The 21,851-nt window shown below is 37.5% G+C and overlaps 1 protein-coding gene across 1 annotated transcript in view; it reads left to right on the forward strand.

Annotated features, from left to right (window-relative positions):
• The window catches only part of COL4A3 (collagen type IV alpha 3 chain), a 64,323-nt gene that overhangs the window by 38,092 nt on the left and 4,380 nt on the right, over positions 1-21,851 (forward strand). Inside the window, exons 27-50 of the mRNA XM_074833729.1 lie at positions 404-496; positions 1,578-1,682; positions 2,523-2,620; positions 4,015-4,165; positions 4,297-4,410; positions 5,201-5,368; positions 6,428-6,517; positions 7,091-7,225; positions 7,944-8,042; positions 9,534-9,623; positions 10,013-10,152; positions 11,212-11,338; positions 11,611-11,691; positions 12,681-12,779; positions 13,747-13,797; positions 14,797-14,982; positions 15,657-15,787; positions 16,218-16,290; positions 17,593-17,664; positions 17,781-17,900; positions 18,934-19,032; positions 19,600-19,812; positions 20,478-20,655; positions 21,629-21,743. Of these exons, the coding sequence (XP_074689830.1) occupies positions 404-496; positions 1,578-1,682; positions 2,523-2,620; positions 4,015-4,165; positions 4,297-4,410; positions 5,201-5,368; positions 6,428-6,517; positions 7,091-7,225; positions 7,944-8,042; positions 9,534-9,623; positions 10,013-10,152; positions 11,212-11,338; positions 11,611-11,691; positions 12,681-12,779; positions 13,747-13,797; positions 14,797-14,982; positions 15,657-15,787; positions 16,218-16,290; positions 17,593-17,664; positions 17,781-17,900; positions 18,934-19,032; positions 19,600-19,812; positions 20,478-20,655; positions 21,629-21,743 (2,828 nt within the window). The remainder of the gene's footprint in view (positions 1-403; positions 497-1,577; positions 1,683-2,522; positions 2,621-4,014; positions 4,166-4,296; positions 4,411-5,200; positions 5,369-6,427; positions 6,518-7,090; positions 7,226-7,943; positions 8,043-9,533; positions 9,624-10,012; positions 10,153-11,211; positions 11,339-11,610; positions 11,692-12,680; positions 12,780-13,746; positions 13,798-14,796; positions 14,983-15,656; positions 15,788-16,217; positions 16,291-17,592; positions 17,665-17,780; positions 17,901-18,933; positions 19,033-19,599; positions 19,813-20,477; positions 20,656-21,628; positions 21,744-21,851) is intronic.

Here is a 21,851-nt window from a genome sequence, read left to right on the forward strand (position 1 = left end):
TAGGCAAGCATAATCTGGAAGAACTCAAAACTGGATGGCAGATATAGTCACAGTTTCTAAAAGAGAATATGCATTAAATCTTTATGAAATGGCATTGCAGATTAAGCACTTCTCAATTGCATCATTTTCCTGCTGACTTGGTGCTTCCTTTTCTGGGTCTCCACTAGACTGCAGGAGGGCTGAGAGGAAGACCGCAGGTGGGCTTGGTGTCAATAAAATTCTTTTGCTTTATGAAGCCACGATCTGAAGGCTTTTCAAAGTCTGTTAGAGTTTCAGAAATATGGAAACTATAGAAGACTGCATTTTTAACCAAGTAGATGGATCACTAATATTTTTAAATGCTTAAGATCACATATTGCCAAACCATAAGCCTTTGTAATCTTTAATTATGTATTTGCTGAAGGTCTGAAAGGAGAGACCAGTAGGATAACTCCATTGCCTGCGTTGCCAGGACCTCAGGGACCAGATGGTTTACCTGGACCCCCAGGAGTGCCTGGTGAGTACATCTGCTCTAAATAAAGTAAAAATCAGAGATAATCTGGGATTTCTCTTCCAGCTCTGGCCAGATGGGTTACTGGTAACCTGTTGGGTCACTTCAAAATAACTATGAAAAGGATTTCTGTGGTACAGAAACTATGGAGTTAGCTGTAACATTTCTTTTCAAGAAAACTAGGGGAAGTGGGTGTGAATAGGAAGGGCACAGAGGGCCATGTCCATGGTGTGCAGCATGGCAGAGATTCCAAGCAGTCCTATGCTGTGACTTGGTTCCTCCAAGAATCGGAAACATCTGGTGCATATGCCACAGTTTATGTATCCAGAAAGGTGCCTCTAACATAATTTTGACAAAAGTGTATCCTCAATTATGCTGGGACTGCTGCAGCCTTCAAAACAGAAGGAACAAAATGAGGTTAAAGCATTCTTAATCTTCCTGAAGCCTTTAGCCCTTCTCGTGCTTTGCAGGGGCACGAGTCAAAAAAAGTAACTGTATTACGAAGTTTCTTGGTTCCTTTTTGATGTGACTGTTACTAACCATTGTTCTAAGATATTAAGAACCTGATTTTTCCTTTCTTGGGTAGGTTTTGGGTTATAGGTGGGATTTTTTTGGTTGCTGGTGTCTTAAATTTTGCAGAATTTTTGATTGCACTGAATGACAGTAACAGTCAGGTTAACCGTAAGGCATCTTTGCTTTCATTTTGTAGAACAACAGTACTTAAAGCTGCAGCTTTAAGGTAGTTTCTGTTCTTATAGCTGCTTCTGTTCCAAACTTCACCCCTATAATGTGTGCTTGTATCTTCTCAACAAGTGAAAAATTTGTATCTGCACGTAGTTGTTCCAAGAAGTCTGGAATTTGGGCAGTTTGCATAAAAACCTAACTCAGACTCATGCCTGCTTTGGGTATTGTGAACACAATTAGCATTTTAACTGTGAAAGCCTGCTGTGAAGGAGAAATAGCGTCTAAATTCTAATAATATACAGTGGTGTCCTAATTAATAGTGATGAACTATAAACCACCTAATCTTACAAGTTGATGTTCTGCAGTAAGATACATCACAGTTTACTTATTTTTTTTTGTACAGGTAGGGTTGGAGCAAGAGGTCAGCCAGGTGATTCAGGACATCCAGGGCCAACAGGTGACACAGGCTTTCCAGGGCTTGGGTTTCCTGGAAACCCAGGTCCAAAAGGTAAAATACTCTTTTGGATAATCTTCTTCAAAAAAGCAAAAACCAACAAACAAACAAATCTACTTCTTTTTAGTCCACATTAAAAGCAATTGACAAGTTCAAAAAAAAAAAATCAATGAACATTACGTATTTAGCACTCTTGTAATTTATTGCCTTAAGGCTTATAAACTGTAAGTTGGAAATATTTTTAAGTATTTCAGAGAATCAAGTATCAAAGATGGCAGTAGGAAAACGTTTTAAGACAGTGATTTTTCCTGGAATACTGCCCAAACAGGTACAGCTTCACCTGAGTGCCACACTTACTTAAGAGTGATTCTCTTTACCTGAATATGTGTTACAGAGACAGAGCTGTATAAGTGTCAGTACCTTACTTCTAATCAATTTTGGTTATATACAATGCAATACCTGCTCTAATGTGCAGGTAATAGAAAGCCTTTTGAATACTGTGAATTTGGACATTCCTTGTGCAAAGTCATGCCCCCTTTTGGACACTAGAAGTATTATGAAATTCTTAATACCCAATACTAAAACTATTATCAGTCTGCTTGTTAAAGAAAACAGTAGGGAACTGGCATCAGAATAGCTTCACTTTGGGGAAAAACCTCCCATGTTAAATAACTGATTTGAAGCAAGTAACCAAGCACTGTTAGAGTTGATGTGGAGTGAATATGTAAGGTACAAGACGCAGTGTGGCACATCAACTCTGAAATCAAGATGCTGTCTTCAGCTCATGTAAGCTACTTTCATGTCAGAGGCTCATAACTGTATCCATAGAAATATCCATTTGTAAAATAAGGTGATAACCATAGCATCTGTACTGCCATTTAATTCCTTTTGCAGGAGATAAAGGACTTGCAGGAGGCAGAGGGTCACCAGGTTGTGAAGGAAAGGTTGGAGATCCAGGTCGAGCTGGAAACCTAGGACATCCAGGAGAAAAGGTTCGGTTAGAAATACAGCACAGACTTTTCCATAGGTCCCATACATTAAATGTGACACTGAGGAAATAAATTAAGTGTAAAGAATACAGGAATTGCTGTGTTTCCTGACCAGTGATGCACAAACTGTTAAATTGAATTCTTTATGTAAAAAGGGGCTCAATCCAAAATTTTAAATTCAGATACATGATTTCAGAACTCCCAAGTGTTTGGGATGTTCTGGTACTTCAGTTTTCAGAGCCCAAGGAGCATATTGCATTGTTTACAGCAAATAAATAAGGCCATAGCTTCTGAAAATATGGCTATTCAAAAATTGCAATTAAGCACATTTGATAGAGGTCAGTAGCAAATAAGTATACATTTAACTTAAGCAAGTGCTCTGTTAAAGTGAAGCATAAAGGAAGTAGGTTGGAGGTAATACTGCATCCACTCTTGCTGATTAACAGAAATTAATCTACTGATGGCATATGTAAATGTAGGATTCTTGACTACTCTGTAATCAGGATTCAAATTTGAACAAAACAGTAATACCTGTATGTTTTGAAAAAGTGACATTTCTTTTTTTGTGTGCTCATACGCCATTCTTTTGTGTGCTTTTTGACATGCCAAAGTGTGGGGTTTGATGTTGTGGGGTTTTTTTAATTATTATTTAATCTGTGTTTGACGTCACAGAACAGCTGGATGTGGAATAGCCTTTGTGGTCCAAGTATATCATCAGTGACTGTTATAAGCTCAGCTCTACTGACCTGCTTTACTAATATATCAATTTGCTGATACTCAAAGCTAGTACTCAAAACAACCAGCAGTTCAGTCAGCCAAAAAAACAACTAATTCAAAGTTCCCCTTCAGGGAATAGACTTGGGATATTTGTGATAAAACTAGCCTTCATGGAAAACAACGTTCAGAAGAATGATTTAAAAAAACCCAATAACTGACTCGAGTGTTCTAAGACATATCTGGGTGCTGACTTTGATTATATAAATAAATATTTTGATAAAAATATGACTCATAAAAATAAAGGAAAAGTTGTATTTGCGCAAACTTCAACCAGATTTTCAGATACAAGTCCGAAGATTTTCACAGCTACAGTAAGCATCACAATGCAGTAAAGGTCAAATGGAGGGAATTGTCTTGCATTGCTCAGTAGCAATTTCTTAGAGTTAGGAGACAGAGTTCAAAAGCTGTCTAGACAAATTACTCCTCTGGTATGGAACCTGCAGCTGGTTGATAAGGAACATCCAGGGGTCTGCTGAATCGGGGCCATTAAAAACTATAATGTGAAGGATCCTCAGGGATCTGGAGAAGATTACCTTAATAAAAGTAGTTAATTGATCGCATGGTGGAGAAATTATTTTGGCAGATTTGCAAAACACAGTTTACATTTCTCTCTGTTGCAGGGTGACCCAGGCATGGTTATTCCTGGAGAGCCAGGTAGACTGGGTTCACCGGGAGGTCATGGCATTCCTGGCCCAAAAGGTGATACTGGATTTCCAGGACTTCCAGGCTTACCAGGGCGTGCTGGACATGATGGTGATGATGGCCTAAGAGGTACTGTTGTTAAACAAGCTCAGGGAGCACTGCAAGTTATTTTAAGGAAAGGGAAGTCAAGTCAAACAATGCTCACTCAAAGCCTGAAACTTCTACTTAAATCATTGTGAATCCGGTCTCTTTTCTTTTAGGAGATCGTGGCTCACCCGGAGTTCCTGGAGATCCAGGTTTTCCAGGGAAACCTGCTGAATGTCTTATTGGCCTGCCAGGTTTGCCAGGTGGCCAGGGAGCTACAGGCCCACCAGGTAGGACCTTCTGAATCAAATGTGTCATTTGGCTGGGTAGGTCTGGGTTTTGTTTCTACCTTCCAATGGCATGAGGGAGCTGAAGTTGTTTCTGGACTTTGGTTGTAGGAATGTGTGAGAAAGTGTGAGCTCATTTAAAAGATGCACTTTCTGCAGATGGGAGGAAACACATGCACTGATTAAGATGGATTAAGATTTGGATTCTGCTGTACAGTATGAAGTGTAATTATAAACTGGCCAAAATTCTGCAGGAAAAAGGATATTTCAGTCATATCTCCTATATGGGGCTGAACTTAGATTCCTTGGTACAATGTGATTCATAAAGAAGCAAAACAGGAAGAGCTCAACTAGGTAGAAAACCAATTTACGGTCTCAAAATACTGCATATACTGTGTATGATTTTCATTACAAAAGAAACACACTTGGGTACCCAGCACAGTCCTTCTCTATATGATCTCAAAACGCTAACTTTTTTTTTGTACATTTTTTTTATTTTATTAGAGAATGCATGCAGAATCGGTGGGTTTTTCATGTTTGGATTTTTCTTCTTTTTTTTGAGAAAGAACAGAATTGTCTACTCTCACTTTTTGTTTCCCTTTAGAAAAAAAAAAAAAAACCAACCCACGAATCTTAAGATTTCCTGAATGTGTATGTTGTCTTACAGATCTAATGTTTAGCCCTCAAACAGGCAGAGTTCAAGAAGAGTTTCATTCTCATGATGGCAAGATAGAGAAGAAGATTTGTTTTTGAGGCAGATGTACCATACTACACTGTCATGCATTTTTCTTAGGAGGAAGAGGTTTGCAAGGTTCAAAAGGCAAACTAGGTCCTCCTGGCTTGAGTATCCCGGGAATCTACGGAACGCCAGGGGAACCTGGATTAAGAGGTCTTCAGGGAAATGCAGGATTACCTGGTCCCAAGGGACAATCTGGAAGGCCAGGAATTTCTGGTGTGCCAGGTGAGGATTTCCCAAATACTTGTTTTGACATAAAACTTAAGTCAGTCTCTGCAAAAAGGTGTCAGTCATGATTTTCCAAATTGAAGATGCTGAAATATTTTTCTGTCAACAGCTTTCATATATCATTGAGATCTATATGGAAAACAAATAAATCACCATTTCCTAAATGAAGAGTGTCATAACACAGTACTGAATCTTCTGTAACACTCTTCTGAGAACAGAGGGCTACCTCACATTGCTTTTTGTACAGTAATGTCCTTGCAGTAGGACATGAAACAATTAACAATCAAAGCAACTCCCCAGCATAATGGACGTGTGTTTAGTTCTTTTTCAGCATCCCTTTTCAGAGAGCTTGTTAATGCTATGTTCTTTTTCTTAAAAAGCGAGTTCAGATCTTGAGTCTGACAGTCAAGTCAGATAAAACTCTGCCACATGAATCAGAGCTGACTTTAAGGTGGGTAATCCCTGTAGGGTTTTTTTTCAGAAATGTGTTCAAATTTGATTTCTAGAAAAAAAGAAATCAGCTATGTAATGCTTCTTATCTCTAACACAGATTTTTTCATTACTATCAAATACTTCATTATTCTGTGGGAAGGAGATGGTACATATCTTATTATTTATACAACCTATAAAATAGTGATAAACATGTAGCACTTGAGTCAGTTATGGAAACCTAGACTTATGATGTCATTTGAGGGGAGTTGTCATGTCCCAGCTGGCCTTCACCTCCTGAGCCAGAAAGGAATGTCTCTCCCATACATCCCATGACAGGTTTCCCATCCCTTTGTGGATCTCAGATACATTACCCTCAGTGTCAGTTATTTCATTCATGGACAGAAGCTATTGCAGCTACTAATCTAGGTGGTTTGGGAGTAAGTGCCATTCCTGTGGTTAAAGACTGGAAAACTGGTTTGGACAGTATGTTATAGAAATGGAGAGAAAAAATAAATAAGCCATTAAAACACTTAAATCACAGGCATATGTGTAGTTTTCTGAAGTAATGTTCTGTTTCACTGATCAAATACTAACAAGTATGTTCCTATTGTTTCAATTCCACAGGCTCAAGGGGGGAACCAGGTATAATGGGCTGGTTAGGAATTCCTGGACCCCCTGGCATGATTGGAAGACCTGGCAACCCGGGTATCAGAGGCAAGTGGCCATAGTATCTGCCTTCATTACTACTTAGAATATAGGAACTTCCATGTTGAAGTTAGTCTTGTGATCCATCTTGATGTATGTTATCACTCCTGAGTACGTGTGTCATACTGGGGTTTCTTTGGGTCTTGGTAGATCTTTGGCTTCTGTGTATGTGCAGTCTACAGACTGAATGACATTATTCTTTTTTTAGCAGTTTTGAATTGCCACCTTTTCTATTTCATTGGTATTTGTAAAAGTGGCTGGCAATTTGCTAAATAAAGAGCAGAGAGCTTTTTTGCTCTTATTTTTTCCATCCCATTCATGTTCCAAGTATCATTATTACATCTATTCAACAGATACAAGATTATATGTATATTTAGTATAAGAAATAATTACTGTCTCTTGCCATAATCTGTGCTCATAGATGTTTTATTGATGACTAGAGTAATTAAGAAGATAGTTTAGGTTGTTGATTTGGAATGTATATTTACATGTGTAGTTGCCCTTGAAGACGGAAGTTTCATTGTTTCCTTTATGCTATTGTCTAGTCAGGTTTCTTCAGAAAATTTAATTATTTTCTTGCAGGTTCTTCTGGCTTCCCAGGACTAAAGGGAAGAAAAGGGTTTCTTGGAGCAAAAGGTGAACCAGGTGATAAAGGTTTTCCTGGACCATCTGAGACCTTGGTTGGTATTGGAAATAAAGGAGAACAAGGCTTAAAAGGTACACATTCATTGTTCTGTCATTCAAAACTAGTTAGGGTTGTCACCTATGCTGTGGTTCCAGTGGACTCTAAAACATGGAAGAAATTGACTCTACTACTGAGAGTATTCACATGGCTTTGAAATGATTATTGCTGAACACTGTAACTGCCTTTTTATTTATGGGGTGGCTGGATATTAACACTGAATTTTTATTTCCATTTTAACAAGTCCATATTCCTTTAAAAAACTTCTATTGTAATGTTAAACCAGTAATAATATGTCAGTAGTACTAAAAGGCTTATATACAAATATGCTACATGTTGCTGTTTTTACACATTTAGCAGCCCATGAGCACTGAAATGGGTGCGCTTACCAACTAGATGCGGAATTGCAAAGAAGTTGAGTCTTCTCAGAAATACTTGACTGTCAGAAGAACTCCTTTGTTTGCAATATTAACATAGACTCTGTATATGAGTTGTACCTACTTAACTAATGCTATCTGGCTTTTTGTGTAGACATTTTCCTATGAAAGCTTTCAGAAGCTTCCTTTTGTCTCCATATGAGAAATAGAGCATTAACTGTGAGCTTGTGTCTTGCTTATGTGTGTTCACAGAGTGTAAATCCTATGCTCCACTTCTGCTTCATTAGCTTTAAGAGTTATAAAACTTAAAACTTTACATAAAACTTACTCGAAGATGTTGGTTTGTAATTTTTTTTTAAATGAAACTTTGTTTTAGGAGTTCAAGGAAGAATGGGTCTAAGAGGAGAAAAAGGAGATGCCGGAGTGCAAGGTCCCCCAGGTCTTGATGGGTCTGAAGGAATACCTGGTCCTCCAGGTATGGAATATGTATATTGAAAATGACTATATCGCGTGGGGAGTAGAGATAATATTATCTCAATGCTAGCACATAAACTTGGCTCCAGCAGCAGCACTACATTCTCTGTATTGACTGAAGCTTTTCTAAGAATTCTGAAGCAATTTCAAAAGCTGCTATTTGGAAGTCATAGCAGCTACCACCAAATGATTCTTTGTTTCCTTCCAAATATCAACCATTCTTTGGGATGATAAATAGAAAATAATATTAAATCCTGAATAACTTTAAAATCTAAAAGCTGATGAGGCCAATGAATAAAAATTGGTATTTATAAAAGTGGATAGAAGTTTGAATTCACAGTAATATTAAAAAAAGTAAGAATTCTAAAATATGAACATTGCAATTGTGCCCAAAAATATTTCAGAAGCTTTTTTTTATTTCAGATTGATTTTATTTCCCTTTTCAAAGCCTCCTTGTTTGGCTTATATTTTGAAAGTTACCAGATCTTCAGTGAAAAGCAGAATTAAAAATAACCTGCATAAATTATAAACCTACCTAAGCTATCTCATACATAATGATACATGTTGACCCTTGAGTGAGGCAATGCATCTGTTTTTTCAAAGTAATGCTAATAAAACATCTTTACTTCTCTGTATTCTGTATCTTCGATTCTTTGAGATAACTTCTTTCTAGAAAAGTATATGACACTATAATTAGATACATAAAAATGGTGACAGTTAGAAATAGTTTTAAACTTGTAATCAAAATGGCTCTTCTCATGATGGCAATTATTCATGCTATATGTCATTATAGCATCACTGCTATATTCTGTTATTAGCATCCTTTGTAGTCATTGCAATGTAGCCATCATGGGAAAAATTGCAAATGCTCCATTAATCCCTAACTTTTTATGGAAGAAAATAAGACCTCACCTGCTTAAATGTTCAGGTATTGCTAGTACCCTGGAATTTAGACATCTGGACATTCTAGATGTAACTAGATCTTGTAGTCATTAAACTGAATGCTAATTTAGCTGAATTAAGCTAAAGATAAGTGAGTGGGGGGAAAAAGTGCCTCAGACATATAAGAAAAAGCTCTTGAGTATACTAGTCATGAGGAGTGCATAATGAGTAAGTAATAATGTGATTGTGACATGCACAGAAACCAGACTGAACTCAGGGGGACAATGAAAGAGTCCAGTGCATAAATATAAATTCATGATCTTGATTGGAATTTGCAAAGGTATATTTCAGTTGCTGCTCCAAAGTGCTGTGGTCACAAACCTTAATTTTAATATTGATCCATAAGATGCTTGTTATTTCCTTGACTTTCAAACAACAATAATGATAATTTTATCTGCATCTGGGGCAAGAGGCTGCATGTTGATTTACAAAATAAGAAGATACCATGACAAGGTGTGCAGTAGAGGATTCTGTATTCATCACAGCTCTGCCAGCCAGCTAGTGTCTAAAGCAAACACGTGATGATGACACTTATTTCTTCATCTTGCAGGTGTCAAAGGATTTATGGGTCTTCCAGGAATTCCTGGAGGACAAGGATTTCCAGGTGCACCAGGAAACAAAGGGGACATGGGAATTCCAGGTCATTTTCTGTCAAGCCATATTACAAGTTCATAGAGCTGTATAGAAGCATTTGCACAGATTTGAGCAGTTACTGTAAGCACACTACACAATACTTAGACTGGGATTTATTCTTTGCAGTACCTATAGACTTCACACCACCCCAGCATTTGCTTGACTTGCAGAATGCAGTTCTCCCTCTCTCTAAATGAAATATAAGTTCTTTAATATATATATTGTTACATGTAAGAACCTCCTTTTTAATATGTTTAGAAATAAAATCACTGGCTGTGTAAATTACTTTAATGAAGAATGAATATCTGAATATACAAGCAGTAGTTCACAAAACATGAGGTGTGGTATGCAATTAGGATCCTTTTAAGAATGGTCTCAGTATCTTTCTTCTTCCAGGTCCAAAAGGACAGAAAGGATCTCCAGGCTTTCCAGGACCATCAGGTGACCCTGGTCCACCAGGCTATGGTGGCTTTCCAGGTGACAAAGGAGATCCTGGGTACCCATCTTCTGGGCCTCCAGGAGAACCTGGTCCAAAGGTATGAAGGCAGTGGGAACAGCATCATATTAGGCAATAAGCAGAGCCTTTGACTATAGAAACAGAACAACATGTAAGCAAGAGCTGTAGAGTTTTCAGAAGTAGATGATTTGTTAGTGATAAGAAATATGAAAAGTCTGTTGTGTCATTACTCAGGAGAAATTTTTGAGTTCTTTATATTTAATTCTTCTCTTGGTGCAAGAATTTATTTGTAAAGTTTCTGTAAAAGTTGCTAATCCATTAAGAACAAGGACTTCCATTTAAAAAGTCAGCAGTGGGAACATTTGTACATTAAAAAGTACAGAAGAACATAATTTTAACAAATCCGAAAGTTTTGTAATCTAAAATTGTACTGTTAGTTTTTGACAGTCTAGTAATACCGTTACACAGGATGAATTGGGTTTTTTTCTAGCAATATATGTTATGTTCAGTATATATTATGTTCAGTAATATATATTGCTAAGAAAAAAACAGTATCTTTTAAGTTAGGTCAATTGAATACAATTTTATTCTACATACTCTGGTTGTTGAACAACTGGGAGTCTTTCTACATATGAGATTATCTGAAATACGTGGTTAAGGATGTAAACCGTACTGTAACTCCTGTCATCTGTCTAAATTATCTGTTTATTTTCTGTATTGGCTGGGTAGCCACAATGAGAGTACTGGTGTGAAAATCAGTAGGAATTCAAGGAAAAATATGCATTTTAGTATTTTGTATAGCTGTACATTTTGTAAGGAATGTATGTTTTGATCAAAAGAGGAGCTATTAGAATAAAATTGAAGGTAAGTCTATGTGCAGGTGAAAACATCTGAAGACTCAACTTAGTTTGTACAGATTAAAGAAAAATCTTTTCTTAGGTATGTCTAAAAGATCAGTGGTATTATAAGACTTCATATTAGCCTACTTCGATTTTTGTCTGGAAATCATAATGAACCGTGATTATACTTACTTAACATTTAAAATTACATATGACTTTTCTTTTGTTCAACTATGAAATGTAATGTATTTACGGTAATGTGATTCTTTACCTGTTTGTGTGCAACTGCTACTTCTCAGGGAGATCCAGGCCTCCCAGGAGTTTTGGGCATCAAAGGAGAAAAAGGATCCCAAGGTCATCCAGGACACAAAGGAGTACCAGGGCCACATGGGATCAGAGGGGAAACTGGAGGTGCAGGAATCCCAGGTATGTGTTGTTTTGGAGGGATGGTGAGATGTTGACATGCTTCTAGGAGAAGATAAACTACAATAAATTTAATAGGTAAATAGGGTGCCTGTGGGCTGGCACATTTATATTCAACTGCTGTAAACCTGAACAGCTCCTCTGTAGTCAGTGCAGCCAGGCTAGCTGGAGATCTTTTCACAGCTAACCGAAGCAGAAATGATAGCAAAGTTCTCAGACTGAGTCTGGATCTAGTGATAATGCCTCTTCTCCTCTCCCACACTCTCTTCTTACAGGGAAGCTTGGACCTCCTGGAGATACTGGTGTTAAAGGACGGCAGGGCCGCCCAGGGCAACAGGGCATTACAGGCCCTCCTGGTATGGTATATAGTGTATCTCCCAAATCACTGCCCCCTGGTTTGTTATTTTCTTTGTAATGAGGCAGTTGATGTTCTTATTCTGAGTTTTTTGGAATTTAACTGATGTAGTTACAGTCTCTGTTTATCTTAGTTCGAGGCTTTGTTTGCCTTCTCTGGTTCCAGCTAAGGTCTTTAAAAGCCTGTTTTCAATGTTATCAGTTCAGCCGAGGCAAGAGGTTTTAAATTTTTTCACTATTGTAAAGCTTTTTGCCTTTTTTTTTTTTTTTCATCCAAAGGTCTCAAGATGTGATATCTGCACAATGGAAGGAAAGCTTGTTCTACCTCCTAAAAGAGAATAATAAACTAAGATGTAGCTAGATGAGGAGGAGAATAAAATTAGAGTGGAAAGAGGGGCCACACTTGTAGCTTGTTAAAGCAACAGAAAAGATCAAACCATTCAAAATACACATAAGGGGAAGTGTGTAAATATGCAGCAACAAGGAGGTATGCAATGCAGACTTTATTAAAAGTGAGTGCCAGTCACTGTCTTCAAAAGAGCATTGAATGCTCTTATTTTTAGAGATCCTCATCAAAATTGCAATGTTGTGGTTTTGTAGACTTTAGTGAACTTACACTGGCTTATCAGCAGACTTAGCAAAGATCAGAATCTACTCCCTGTTTAGAGAAACCTTGAATTTGTAATAAAGTCAGGGAGAGGAACCATGCTGCCTGTGTGGATTCCCACCAGCATGGGTTAAATCAAAGGCAGGGTCCTACAATGTCTTTAAAAGACAGGGAGTTATTGCCTGTGAAAATAGCATTGAAGTCCAGTGAGCTCAGTAAAAATTATATGCTGCTCTTTACAAACGTTTATATACCTACACAGTTAAATCTATCTTTGAAGTAGCTGGACTAATTACATTTTAATAAAGGGGACTCATATCTTCTCCCTTTGAAATGTAAAGTAATAGAAGTGAAAATGATATTCTGGTCCATTATAATTCACAGGTGCTGTTGGAGACCCTGGAAAAAATGGACTACTTGGTGAGAGAGGTAACCAAGGTCAGGATGGTATGCCTGGTCCCCCAGGAGTAAAGGGAGAACCAGGTAACACCAATGAAATATTTTCATTCTATTTTACAATTGTTCTTTTTGCTAGTTAAACTGACAGGGATTATTTGGGAAGGAGCTTCTGTGGAGCCAAAGATAAGTTTATAAGTAGAAGGTTTTTCACTTTTAAATAGTTCACAGATTTTTCTATGTAATTGTTGTACATGTTGTCAACAACCCAAATGTACATGTTGCTGCTCTATTATACATGTGACGTGTCATAATATCACCTAAAAATGTTTTTAGTAAAAAGAATTGCTCTTAACAGTTCTTGTGTCTTTAATCTCAAAAAGATGAAAAGAACCAAAATTCTTTTCAAGGAGTCTCCTCTCTTACATGGAAGCAAGATAAAGGAATCATAGTGTTTACTTACATGAACAGTGAAGGTTTCTGTGACTGGGGTCTTGGGTTGTAAAACCTTTCATTTAAATGTCACTCCTGATGTCATCAATGCTCACAGATAGATTTAGTCCTCCACTGAATTCTGACAGAAAGTTTTCATATTTTACAGTGAAAATGCTTCTTTGCATATTAGTATAAAGAGGATACTGAGAAGGCATTCATAGTATTTAGTAAGTTTTTTCATATTAAGTTTGAAGTAGTCACTGTTACTGTATTTTCTTTTTTAGGTATTTGCATTTCTTCTTCTATTTTTCTTAATAACTAACTTATGCAGATTTTACTTCTGTTTCTTTGTCTGAAAAAAGACAAAGCTTATTATTGTAGAATGTACTTCAAATATGATTGATCAGTAAGTTCCTACTATAATAAAAAACTTACAAATTTAATTTGGATTTCTGGATAGAAGAAATGGAAATAATCAAGAAACTATATTTTACATATAACTAAAAATCTATGTTTTGATTCAGTGAATTCCCAAGAAATGTATGAAATATTAGACAACTATGATGTTTTCTAACAATTGTTCAGGACTTTGAGTATAATGTGACCTAATATTTTACAGGAGCACCAGGGAGAGGAATCCCTGGCCTTCGAGGTATTCCTGGTCGTAGAGGTGAGTTGTCTTTTCAGAAAGCAAAAGCTGACTTTTTAAATACAGAATCATCATCTTCACCTTTATGTTGCTTCCTGCTCTTGGATGCTTGAAATGGCACAAAGTGTCGGAGGAAATCAAGAGTGGATCTGTGCTTTTGATCTCAATGATTTGGTGCTATCTATTAATTGTCAAGAGTTCTTGCTTGTAAAGTTAAGACTGTTGTAAAAGGGAAATAGAGATGGTAACTTCTGTGATTTTGTGAAGGTGGTATACACATTCCAGAGCTTTTGAAATTTGATACATAATTTGATTAACAGAGTATGTTCTAGTGAAAACACATGATGCTGCTGAATACTGAGTATACTGTAAGAAAGCTGCAGTGATGGCATTTTAATTTTGTTCATCTCCCCTTTTACATTGGTGAACAGTTTACTGAGGGGACTCTTTCCATTTCTTAGGTTTTGCACTTTATTTCTAGTACTGGTGGAAGTCCATTGATTTCCTTTACTTAAAAAAAAAAAAAATAAATTCTGTCTTCATATCCTCCATAAATAGATCATGCACTCTGAGACCAACCTTAGAACAATATCCTTTTGGAGTAGTCTCTTACTTTGTTGTACTCATATTGATGCTTTTAGCTGGAATTTAGTTTAAAAGGATTTGTCAGTTCTGATGCTCAGAGAAGCGTTTCTTCTACTTATGCATCAAGAAATATTCCCTGCTCTGGTCTTTCTACCCTCCTCTCAAGTTTATTCCTTTGCATGAGCAATTTGTGAAGTGGCATTTTTTTTAAAAAATGGAAAGAAAAGAGAGTGGTGTGTACACTACTTTGCAGCGAGTCCTGTCTTCTTGCAACTATTTTGCTGTACAGTAGCGAGGTGGCTTTGGGAACTTCTCCATACTTAAAACAAAGGCTGAATTCCACCTTTGTGGTATAGTAGATGCACATATTCTGTGTAGTTACATCATCTTACCACCTTGACAGCTCTCCTCAAAAGTAATGTTTATACTTTCCAGGAATCAAAGGGGACATGGGACTGCCTGGTTTTCCAGGGCCACCAGGTATGAAAGGTCATCACGGTGATCAAGGACCTGTTGGACCTCCTGGCTTACTGGGGTTACCTGGATTTCAAGGCGCAACAGGCATGGCAATTACTGGCCAAAAAGGGAATAGAGGTATTGCTGGTGCAGATGGAAGACCAGGTGTGTTGCTATAACTCCTTTTTATCTGACATGGTACACTAATAATTGAAAGCAGAATTCAGCCTGTCCAGAACTTGAGGTTGAAAGGAGTCTTCCCCCAAGAGAGCTTCATAATTAAACAGGTAGTTCCTCTACCAGTTACCATTGCAAACATTGTGATGGTCTATGCAGTGTGATGTAAATTAGAATAACGCTAAGCTTTGCAGTCCACTTGATTGCATTATTTTGGTTTCTTCCCATGCAGTCTGTAGGGCAGCTGAGATCCAGCTTTACAAGAAATGAGATAGCATGAGTGTGTAGACATGGCACTTAGGGACATGGTTTAGTGGTGGACTTGGCAGTGTTAGGTTTATGGTTGAACTCAATCTTAAAGGTCTTTTCCAACCTAAATGATTCTATGAATCCATGATTACAGGCATAACTACAACTGGAGGATATTCTGGAAACTCTAGTGCTGTAGGGTACTGCAAGAGCTCAGCTCTGATCTCAGATTAAGCTAGCAGGCTAGGAAAAATGAGTTGATTTTTTTTAAAATGTGTATATTTTGGGGGGAATCACTGAGGTGGTAAACATGAGCACCGTTATAGAGTTGCTGAATGTTGTACTGTGTTGTATGTAATGTGTGTGAAATGCTGTTGGCAGTAGCCTTTACTTATTCTGATGTTTCTGTGCAGGTGCTCCTGGTTTTCCAGGGCCTCCTGGTCTCTCCACTCCCAGCATGAAAGGAAGCAAAGGTTTTAGAGGGGCAGATGGCATACCGGGGCCAACAGGCCCAGCCGGCGACATTGGTCCTCCTGGTCCAAAAGTCAGTGAAAGGAATATTGCTTCTTTCTTACTCCATTGTTAATTTGCTCTTATCATGAAAATAACACCCAGGATAACTTTTAAAAAAACAAACAACAAACCAAAACAAAAAAAACCCCACATCCTCCCAAAAAAACCTTGTAATGGAGGAAAGATATTAAAATGGATATGAAAAGTAGTTTTTATGGACTTAATTGGACCAAAACGAAATCATTGTGAATTTCTGGCATGTCATTTCCTTGGCTGTTCTGTATTACAGAATGATAGTAACAATGATATGACTATTTCTAACATGCTCACAAATGCAGATAATTCTAGTTGTGGCATATTCTGTTAACATACTGCCTTAAATATTCTGCATAAAAAGGAAAAGTACTTTATAGCATGCAGGTGCTGCTTCGTGTTTATTATTGGTGTTACCTGATTTGCAGGGAATAGAAGGTCGATCAGGTTATCCTGGTGCTAGAGGGGACCCTGGATTTCTTGGATTCCCAGGTGTAAAAGGTACTCATATATTTATTACATACACTTCTGTGGGCCAAATACAACCATTTACATGTTGCATTATAATAGTATTTGTGTAATAGAGACTTGAGGTTCTTCCATCAAGGGCAGGGTGTAGGTCAGCTATAAATGGAAGTGTTCACTAAGAGAGCGTTTTCTTTGAGTTAGATGTTATGAGTATGTTCAAACTGATGTTAAACTGAGGAAGGGCTGAAACTTCAATGACCTCCATTCCAGGCAAATTCAAAACGAATTTGTCCTTAGTGACTAATAATGTATAAGGACTTTGGGACTGAGTCTGCTAATTAGAAGTGCCACACCACTGCTAGATGACATGACTTCTTGGCAACCTCTTAGCTATAGAACTCAAGAGCATTTAATCATAATTACAACACAGAGCACTGGGTCCTCTGTTTGCTGTAAGAATAGTCCCAATTATAACCTAATTTACCAGTTTATCAGCAGACAAACTGTTAGATATATTGGATTCATTAATTTCATATTCCTGAGGGTTAGTTGGATCAGTAGCTGGCTAAAAATTAATTTAGATATTTTTCTAGTGATTTAAATCTGATATGGGTTTGCATTAGTCCAGTATTCTCATTTTTCAGCTGCATGATTTACAGTGATACAAAAATGTCATTAACTGTTTAACCTACTGGTTTGTGTTCCATGGTAATTATTGTGTATTTTAAATTTGTTCTAATTTGAAAAGTCACCATACAGACAATAATTATACTTAAGCAAAAAGCTCTCATTTCATGGAAGAGGCAGTCAAATCTCCTGACTTGATGATAACAATTTTTTTTTTTATTTCCAGCAGAGCTGTGGAGAGTAATCTGAATGTAACCTCATATTTTGCACAGTGAAAATAATTGTTTATTAAGTTTCAAATGCTTGAAAAACTATACAACCCTCCTAAGAGCCATCAGCATAACTGGTAGTAGGATTTAAAGGGAGTTGAACTGCATAGCATCACTGAAGGCCCCACTTGACCTGCAAACTCAGTGACAAAAAGATAAAAACGACATAGTCTAAAATTGAGATTTTAAACTCAGTTTATGGGACCAGCCATTTTATGAAGATAGGCATGGAAACATCTTCTTATAAACTAGTGCACTTGGCCAATAAATTATACAGTAACAGCAGAGATGTAGAAGTCCACTGTTGCATTTGAGATGAGTCTACAGGCTGTGTTACTCTTTGGGAAGGTTGCAGGACTCTTAAATAAGCCTCTGAAACTTTGACAGTTGTTTTGACAATTTAAACTAGACAGATGTGTCTTCAATCTTCTTTTTTTAGGAGAAAAGGGTAATCAAGGACCCCCTGGACCACAAGGTGCAGAAGGGCCAAGGGGACCAAAGGGCCAGCATGGTAACCAACCCTTCTCATAGCAGCTGACTTAAGTTGATTTATTTTGTTTTGTTTTGTAGTTTGTTTGCTTTCTTTTAATATAAAGCAATAGCTCTTCATTATATTTTTGCTGTTAGGTCCACCTGGAGTCGCTGGGAGAATATTCTCTGTCCCAGGAAGCAAGGGCCCTCCTGGACTGCCAGGAATCCCAGGAACACCAGGTGATCAAGGCATTCAAGGGATTCCTGGACTACAAGGTGGTTTATATTTTTATCTCTGTGTGTGTGTGTGTGCTGCTTAGTGAAACATTTTGGTTTGGTGGGAAAACATGCTTCTGGATAGAAAATTGATGTGTCTTTAAAAATACCTCTCCATATTTAAAAATAGCTCTTCGTACCTTGTTAGCAACCTTGTATTTATAACCGGTCCCATTTCACGTACCTTCCACCCTCGCAATCAGTGAGTGAGTAAGTTTCTCTCTCAACATAAGCCTAAACAGAATAATGGAATAAAAAGTAAACTTGGATCAAAACATTCACCATTTTCATACAACCAGAACCATACTCAGCATGTTTGTCATTTTATGGGCGAAATTACCACACATAGATGTGCTACAAAGTGATTGTCATAGTCTGGGGGTGGGAAGGGAAAGGAGAGGCTGGCTACTTCTCCATTGGCACTAGAAGTGAAGCCTGTCATGGCTGTGAGGAATGGGGAAGCAAGGAGCAGGCAGGATGAGGTGGATGTGCAATGGGTACTTGGCCACCCTTCTCAATACCACAGCTTTTCACCCCAAGAAGGGAGCTCCTCGGTGGGCAGGCTTGCCAGAAGGCATGCCCCACTCAGGAATGACAGTTGCCTCCAGCATATCAAGGCAGGCATGAAAGAATTGTTCTTTTATACTTTCCTTAAAGTTGTTTTACAAAGGAGCTGCATTATTTATAGAATTACAAACTGTGACCAAGATGATTATGGCCTGTTACTATATTTTTAAATATTTCTATTGTATGACACATGCTAAAAGAAAAAGCTATTTGCTTTAGTTTCTGTAAACATTTCTTATGGAAATAATATTTTTCTGCAATACATTCACTATTTCCTTGTAATCTTCCTGATAGGAAATACAGTAACACTACAGACAGTCTCAAAACTTCGTAATTTCATGCTGATGTTTTTATTCTAATGCAGCTGCATTTACTTGGGGATTTTAACTTTTATTCATTAACAGTTATTAAAATCTAGAATAACTAGTGCTATATGATTCTCATTTTTTTCTTGATTACAATTTAGGACTTAAAGGAGTAAAAGGTCTACCAGGAAGTTTTGGTCATCCAGGTCAACCAGGACTGCCTGGTCCAAAAGGAGACAGGGGATTTCCAGGACAAAGAGGTACAGGAAAGCAGACATCTCTGACTGCTACTACTGAATTTACAGATAAACTGTATTCCTGATTTCTGTAGATGCTTCCTCTTGCATGTATTGAAATTCTGTAACATTTACAGTAGCTTTAGGGCCACAAGCACATGTAAGCACATTCTTAGCTTTTAACAGATGCATGTTCACAACTGAAATAATAATTTACAAAAATATGCTTTGACTATGCTCCTCTGTTATTAATCACATTTATTTATCCACTTAAAATCCCTAGGTATCAGTGTGCCTTTTTATGACATCAAAATGTAACTAAATATTTTTTAGTCACCATAAAATGTTTTTACAACTTTTTTAGTAAAAATGGCCATGTTTCTTTAAAATACCTCACTATTCCATGAAACTATGAAATGTAAAGCTACCTGAGCTAGGTCTGAAGGAACTGATACATCTAGCAACAAATACCACCAATTTCAAGTTGTATCTTCTTACTGATAAATGTTTTCAAGTGGTTCCACTAATTTAAATGAAGAAAAAATTCAAACAGTTATAACATTTACAGTCATATTTCTTTCCCCTCCACAGGACAACCTGGACTGATTGGTTTTCCAGGTCTACAGGGGTTACCTGGATTACCAGGTACTATCATTGCTGGTCCAACAAGAAGAGGTTTTATCTTTACCCGGCATAGTCAGTCAACAAAGATTCCTTCATGCCCATATGGGACATCACAGATCTATGTTGGCTATTCACTGCTTTTTGTACAAGGAAATGAACGAGCACATGGACAAGATCTTGGTACTGTATTGGTAAAAATTTTCAGATTGTTTTCTTTAAGAGTTCAGTAATGCTAAATTGTCATTTAAACCAAACTCATAGTAAGTCTCTGAGATGAACATTGGTTTCAACCATCAGTCTCCAGAGCGGTCTGCTGCTCGGAGTCAACTCAGGAATCATGGCTTGAAAGACACCTTTCTTTCCCGCACTCCTGTATTCCCTTTTTGCTATCCGTAGACATTTTTGAGGAGGAATTCAGTTACTTATGGATGGATCAACATCTAAATAACATATAAATGTTCACAACATCTGCACAGGGCTGACAGTAATAACACAGGATCTGAGAGAGAATCTTGTGGTTTTGGAAACCAAATGGGGTGCTTTAGGGTGTCAAAAATGGCACCAGAAGCTTTTGTTTAAGCAGCTGATTTTGTTCTGTGCGCTGTGTCACGAAGATACTATTTTAACAGATTTTGTTCTTAGCCCTTATTTTTTATGTATATATTTTTATATATAACATAAGCATTTTGCTCTTGAATAATTCCACTGTACAGACCCTTCTCCCTTTATAGTTACCAACTGTTTTAATTCTCACTATAGTAGATTGGATGCCATCATGTGTCTCTTCTGTTTGCTGCACTAAATGTAATCTATTTGTCACAAACCTCTCCTCTCTTGTCTTTTAGGAACAGCTGGTAGCTGCTTGCAGAGGTTTACCACCATGCCATTCTTATTCTGTAACACCAATGACATTTGTAGTTTTGCTTCTCGCAATGACTATTCATACTGGCTGTCAACTGCAGCGGTAATGCCAGTAGACATGGCACCAATTTCTGGAAGGGCACTAGAGCCCCATATAAGCAGGTAAGAGTATAAGAATTTTAGCTCTTCTCGCCTGAAACCACAATGACATTATAAATTGTTTTGAACGGCAAATCTTAGGCAAAGACCAGCCCATCTCAGCCAGTACAAGCACTGGTTTTAACCACCTGATTTTTGATTACTCACCTGAATATGTCAGATACTCAGTGATACTCTAAGAAAAGTTAGATTAAAGCTAGGGTCCCCCTACAGGGCTTAATCTGCATAGCTGACATGAGAAGATGGTACCCAGTCCTACTGATTGCAGTGATATTTTTTAAAAAATCTGTTATGTATATTGGAAGCAGACTAAAAAGAAATAAAGACAGCTTCATTATTTGGAATAGAGTATAAATGAAGTTCAGCATTCAATGACATGTGATACATTCACTGTAATTGGTGAAGAACATTGCAAGTTGGGGCTGAAGGTTCTCTGCTAGGAAACACCCTTGTGAAAACATGGCCCTTTCTAGTTGCTTTAGAACAGCTGAGAAGGACGAAGAGCATCTTAAGAGGAAAAGCTCTAAAAGCATGAAAGACCATGACTAGCAAAATCAAAGATGGGAAGGCAAGCTTTGCACTCTGTCTTCTAGCCTGCCCTACCCCTGTTGTTGCCTGTCTAGTAGCTCAGCTTCATAGTTTCTTCATTTAGGAAATAAAGATTACTTTTTCTAATCTTGGCAAATAAAGGTACACAACTTTGATCAAAACCATAACAACATAAAGTAATGAACATATGAAGGTAAAATTTAGCTTGTTACTTCAGTAAAGGCAAGATTAGGAAGCTCAAATGTTCTGGGACTAATTCCCACCTCATACTAATTTTTGTCTGGTGTGACAGACAATAAAACCTGTGTGAATTATAACATTTATAGTAAGCCCTGCCATTAGGTAGCTACTATCCTAGAAGATACAATTTTGGTCTGCTTTCATGTTTTCCCTCATATCTGCACTGAATGCATGTGTCTTCTTACAGGTGTGTTGTCTGTGAAGGAGCTGCAATGGTAATAGCAGTTCACAGCCAAACAACTATAGTTCCTGCATGTCCAGAAGGCTGGATATCTCTCTGGAAGGGTTTTTCATTTGTTATGGTAAGGATGTAAAGACTTGAATTATTAACTTCATGGCCTCTCAGTTTCATTGGCATTTTCATCTGCTCGTAGCTCATTTGTTTCTTAATAATTAAGTTTTTTTATTTT

This window comes from Strix aluco, chromosome 9 (genome assembly GCF_031877795.1).
Source record: "Strix aluco isolate bStrAlu1 chromosome 9, bStrAlu1.hap1, whole genome shotgun sequence".
Taxonomy (NCBI): domain Eukaryota; kingdom Metazoa; phylum Chordata; class Aves; order Strigiformes; family Strigidae; genus Strix; species Strix aluco.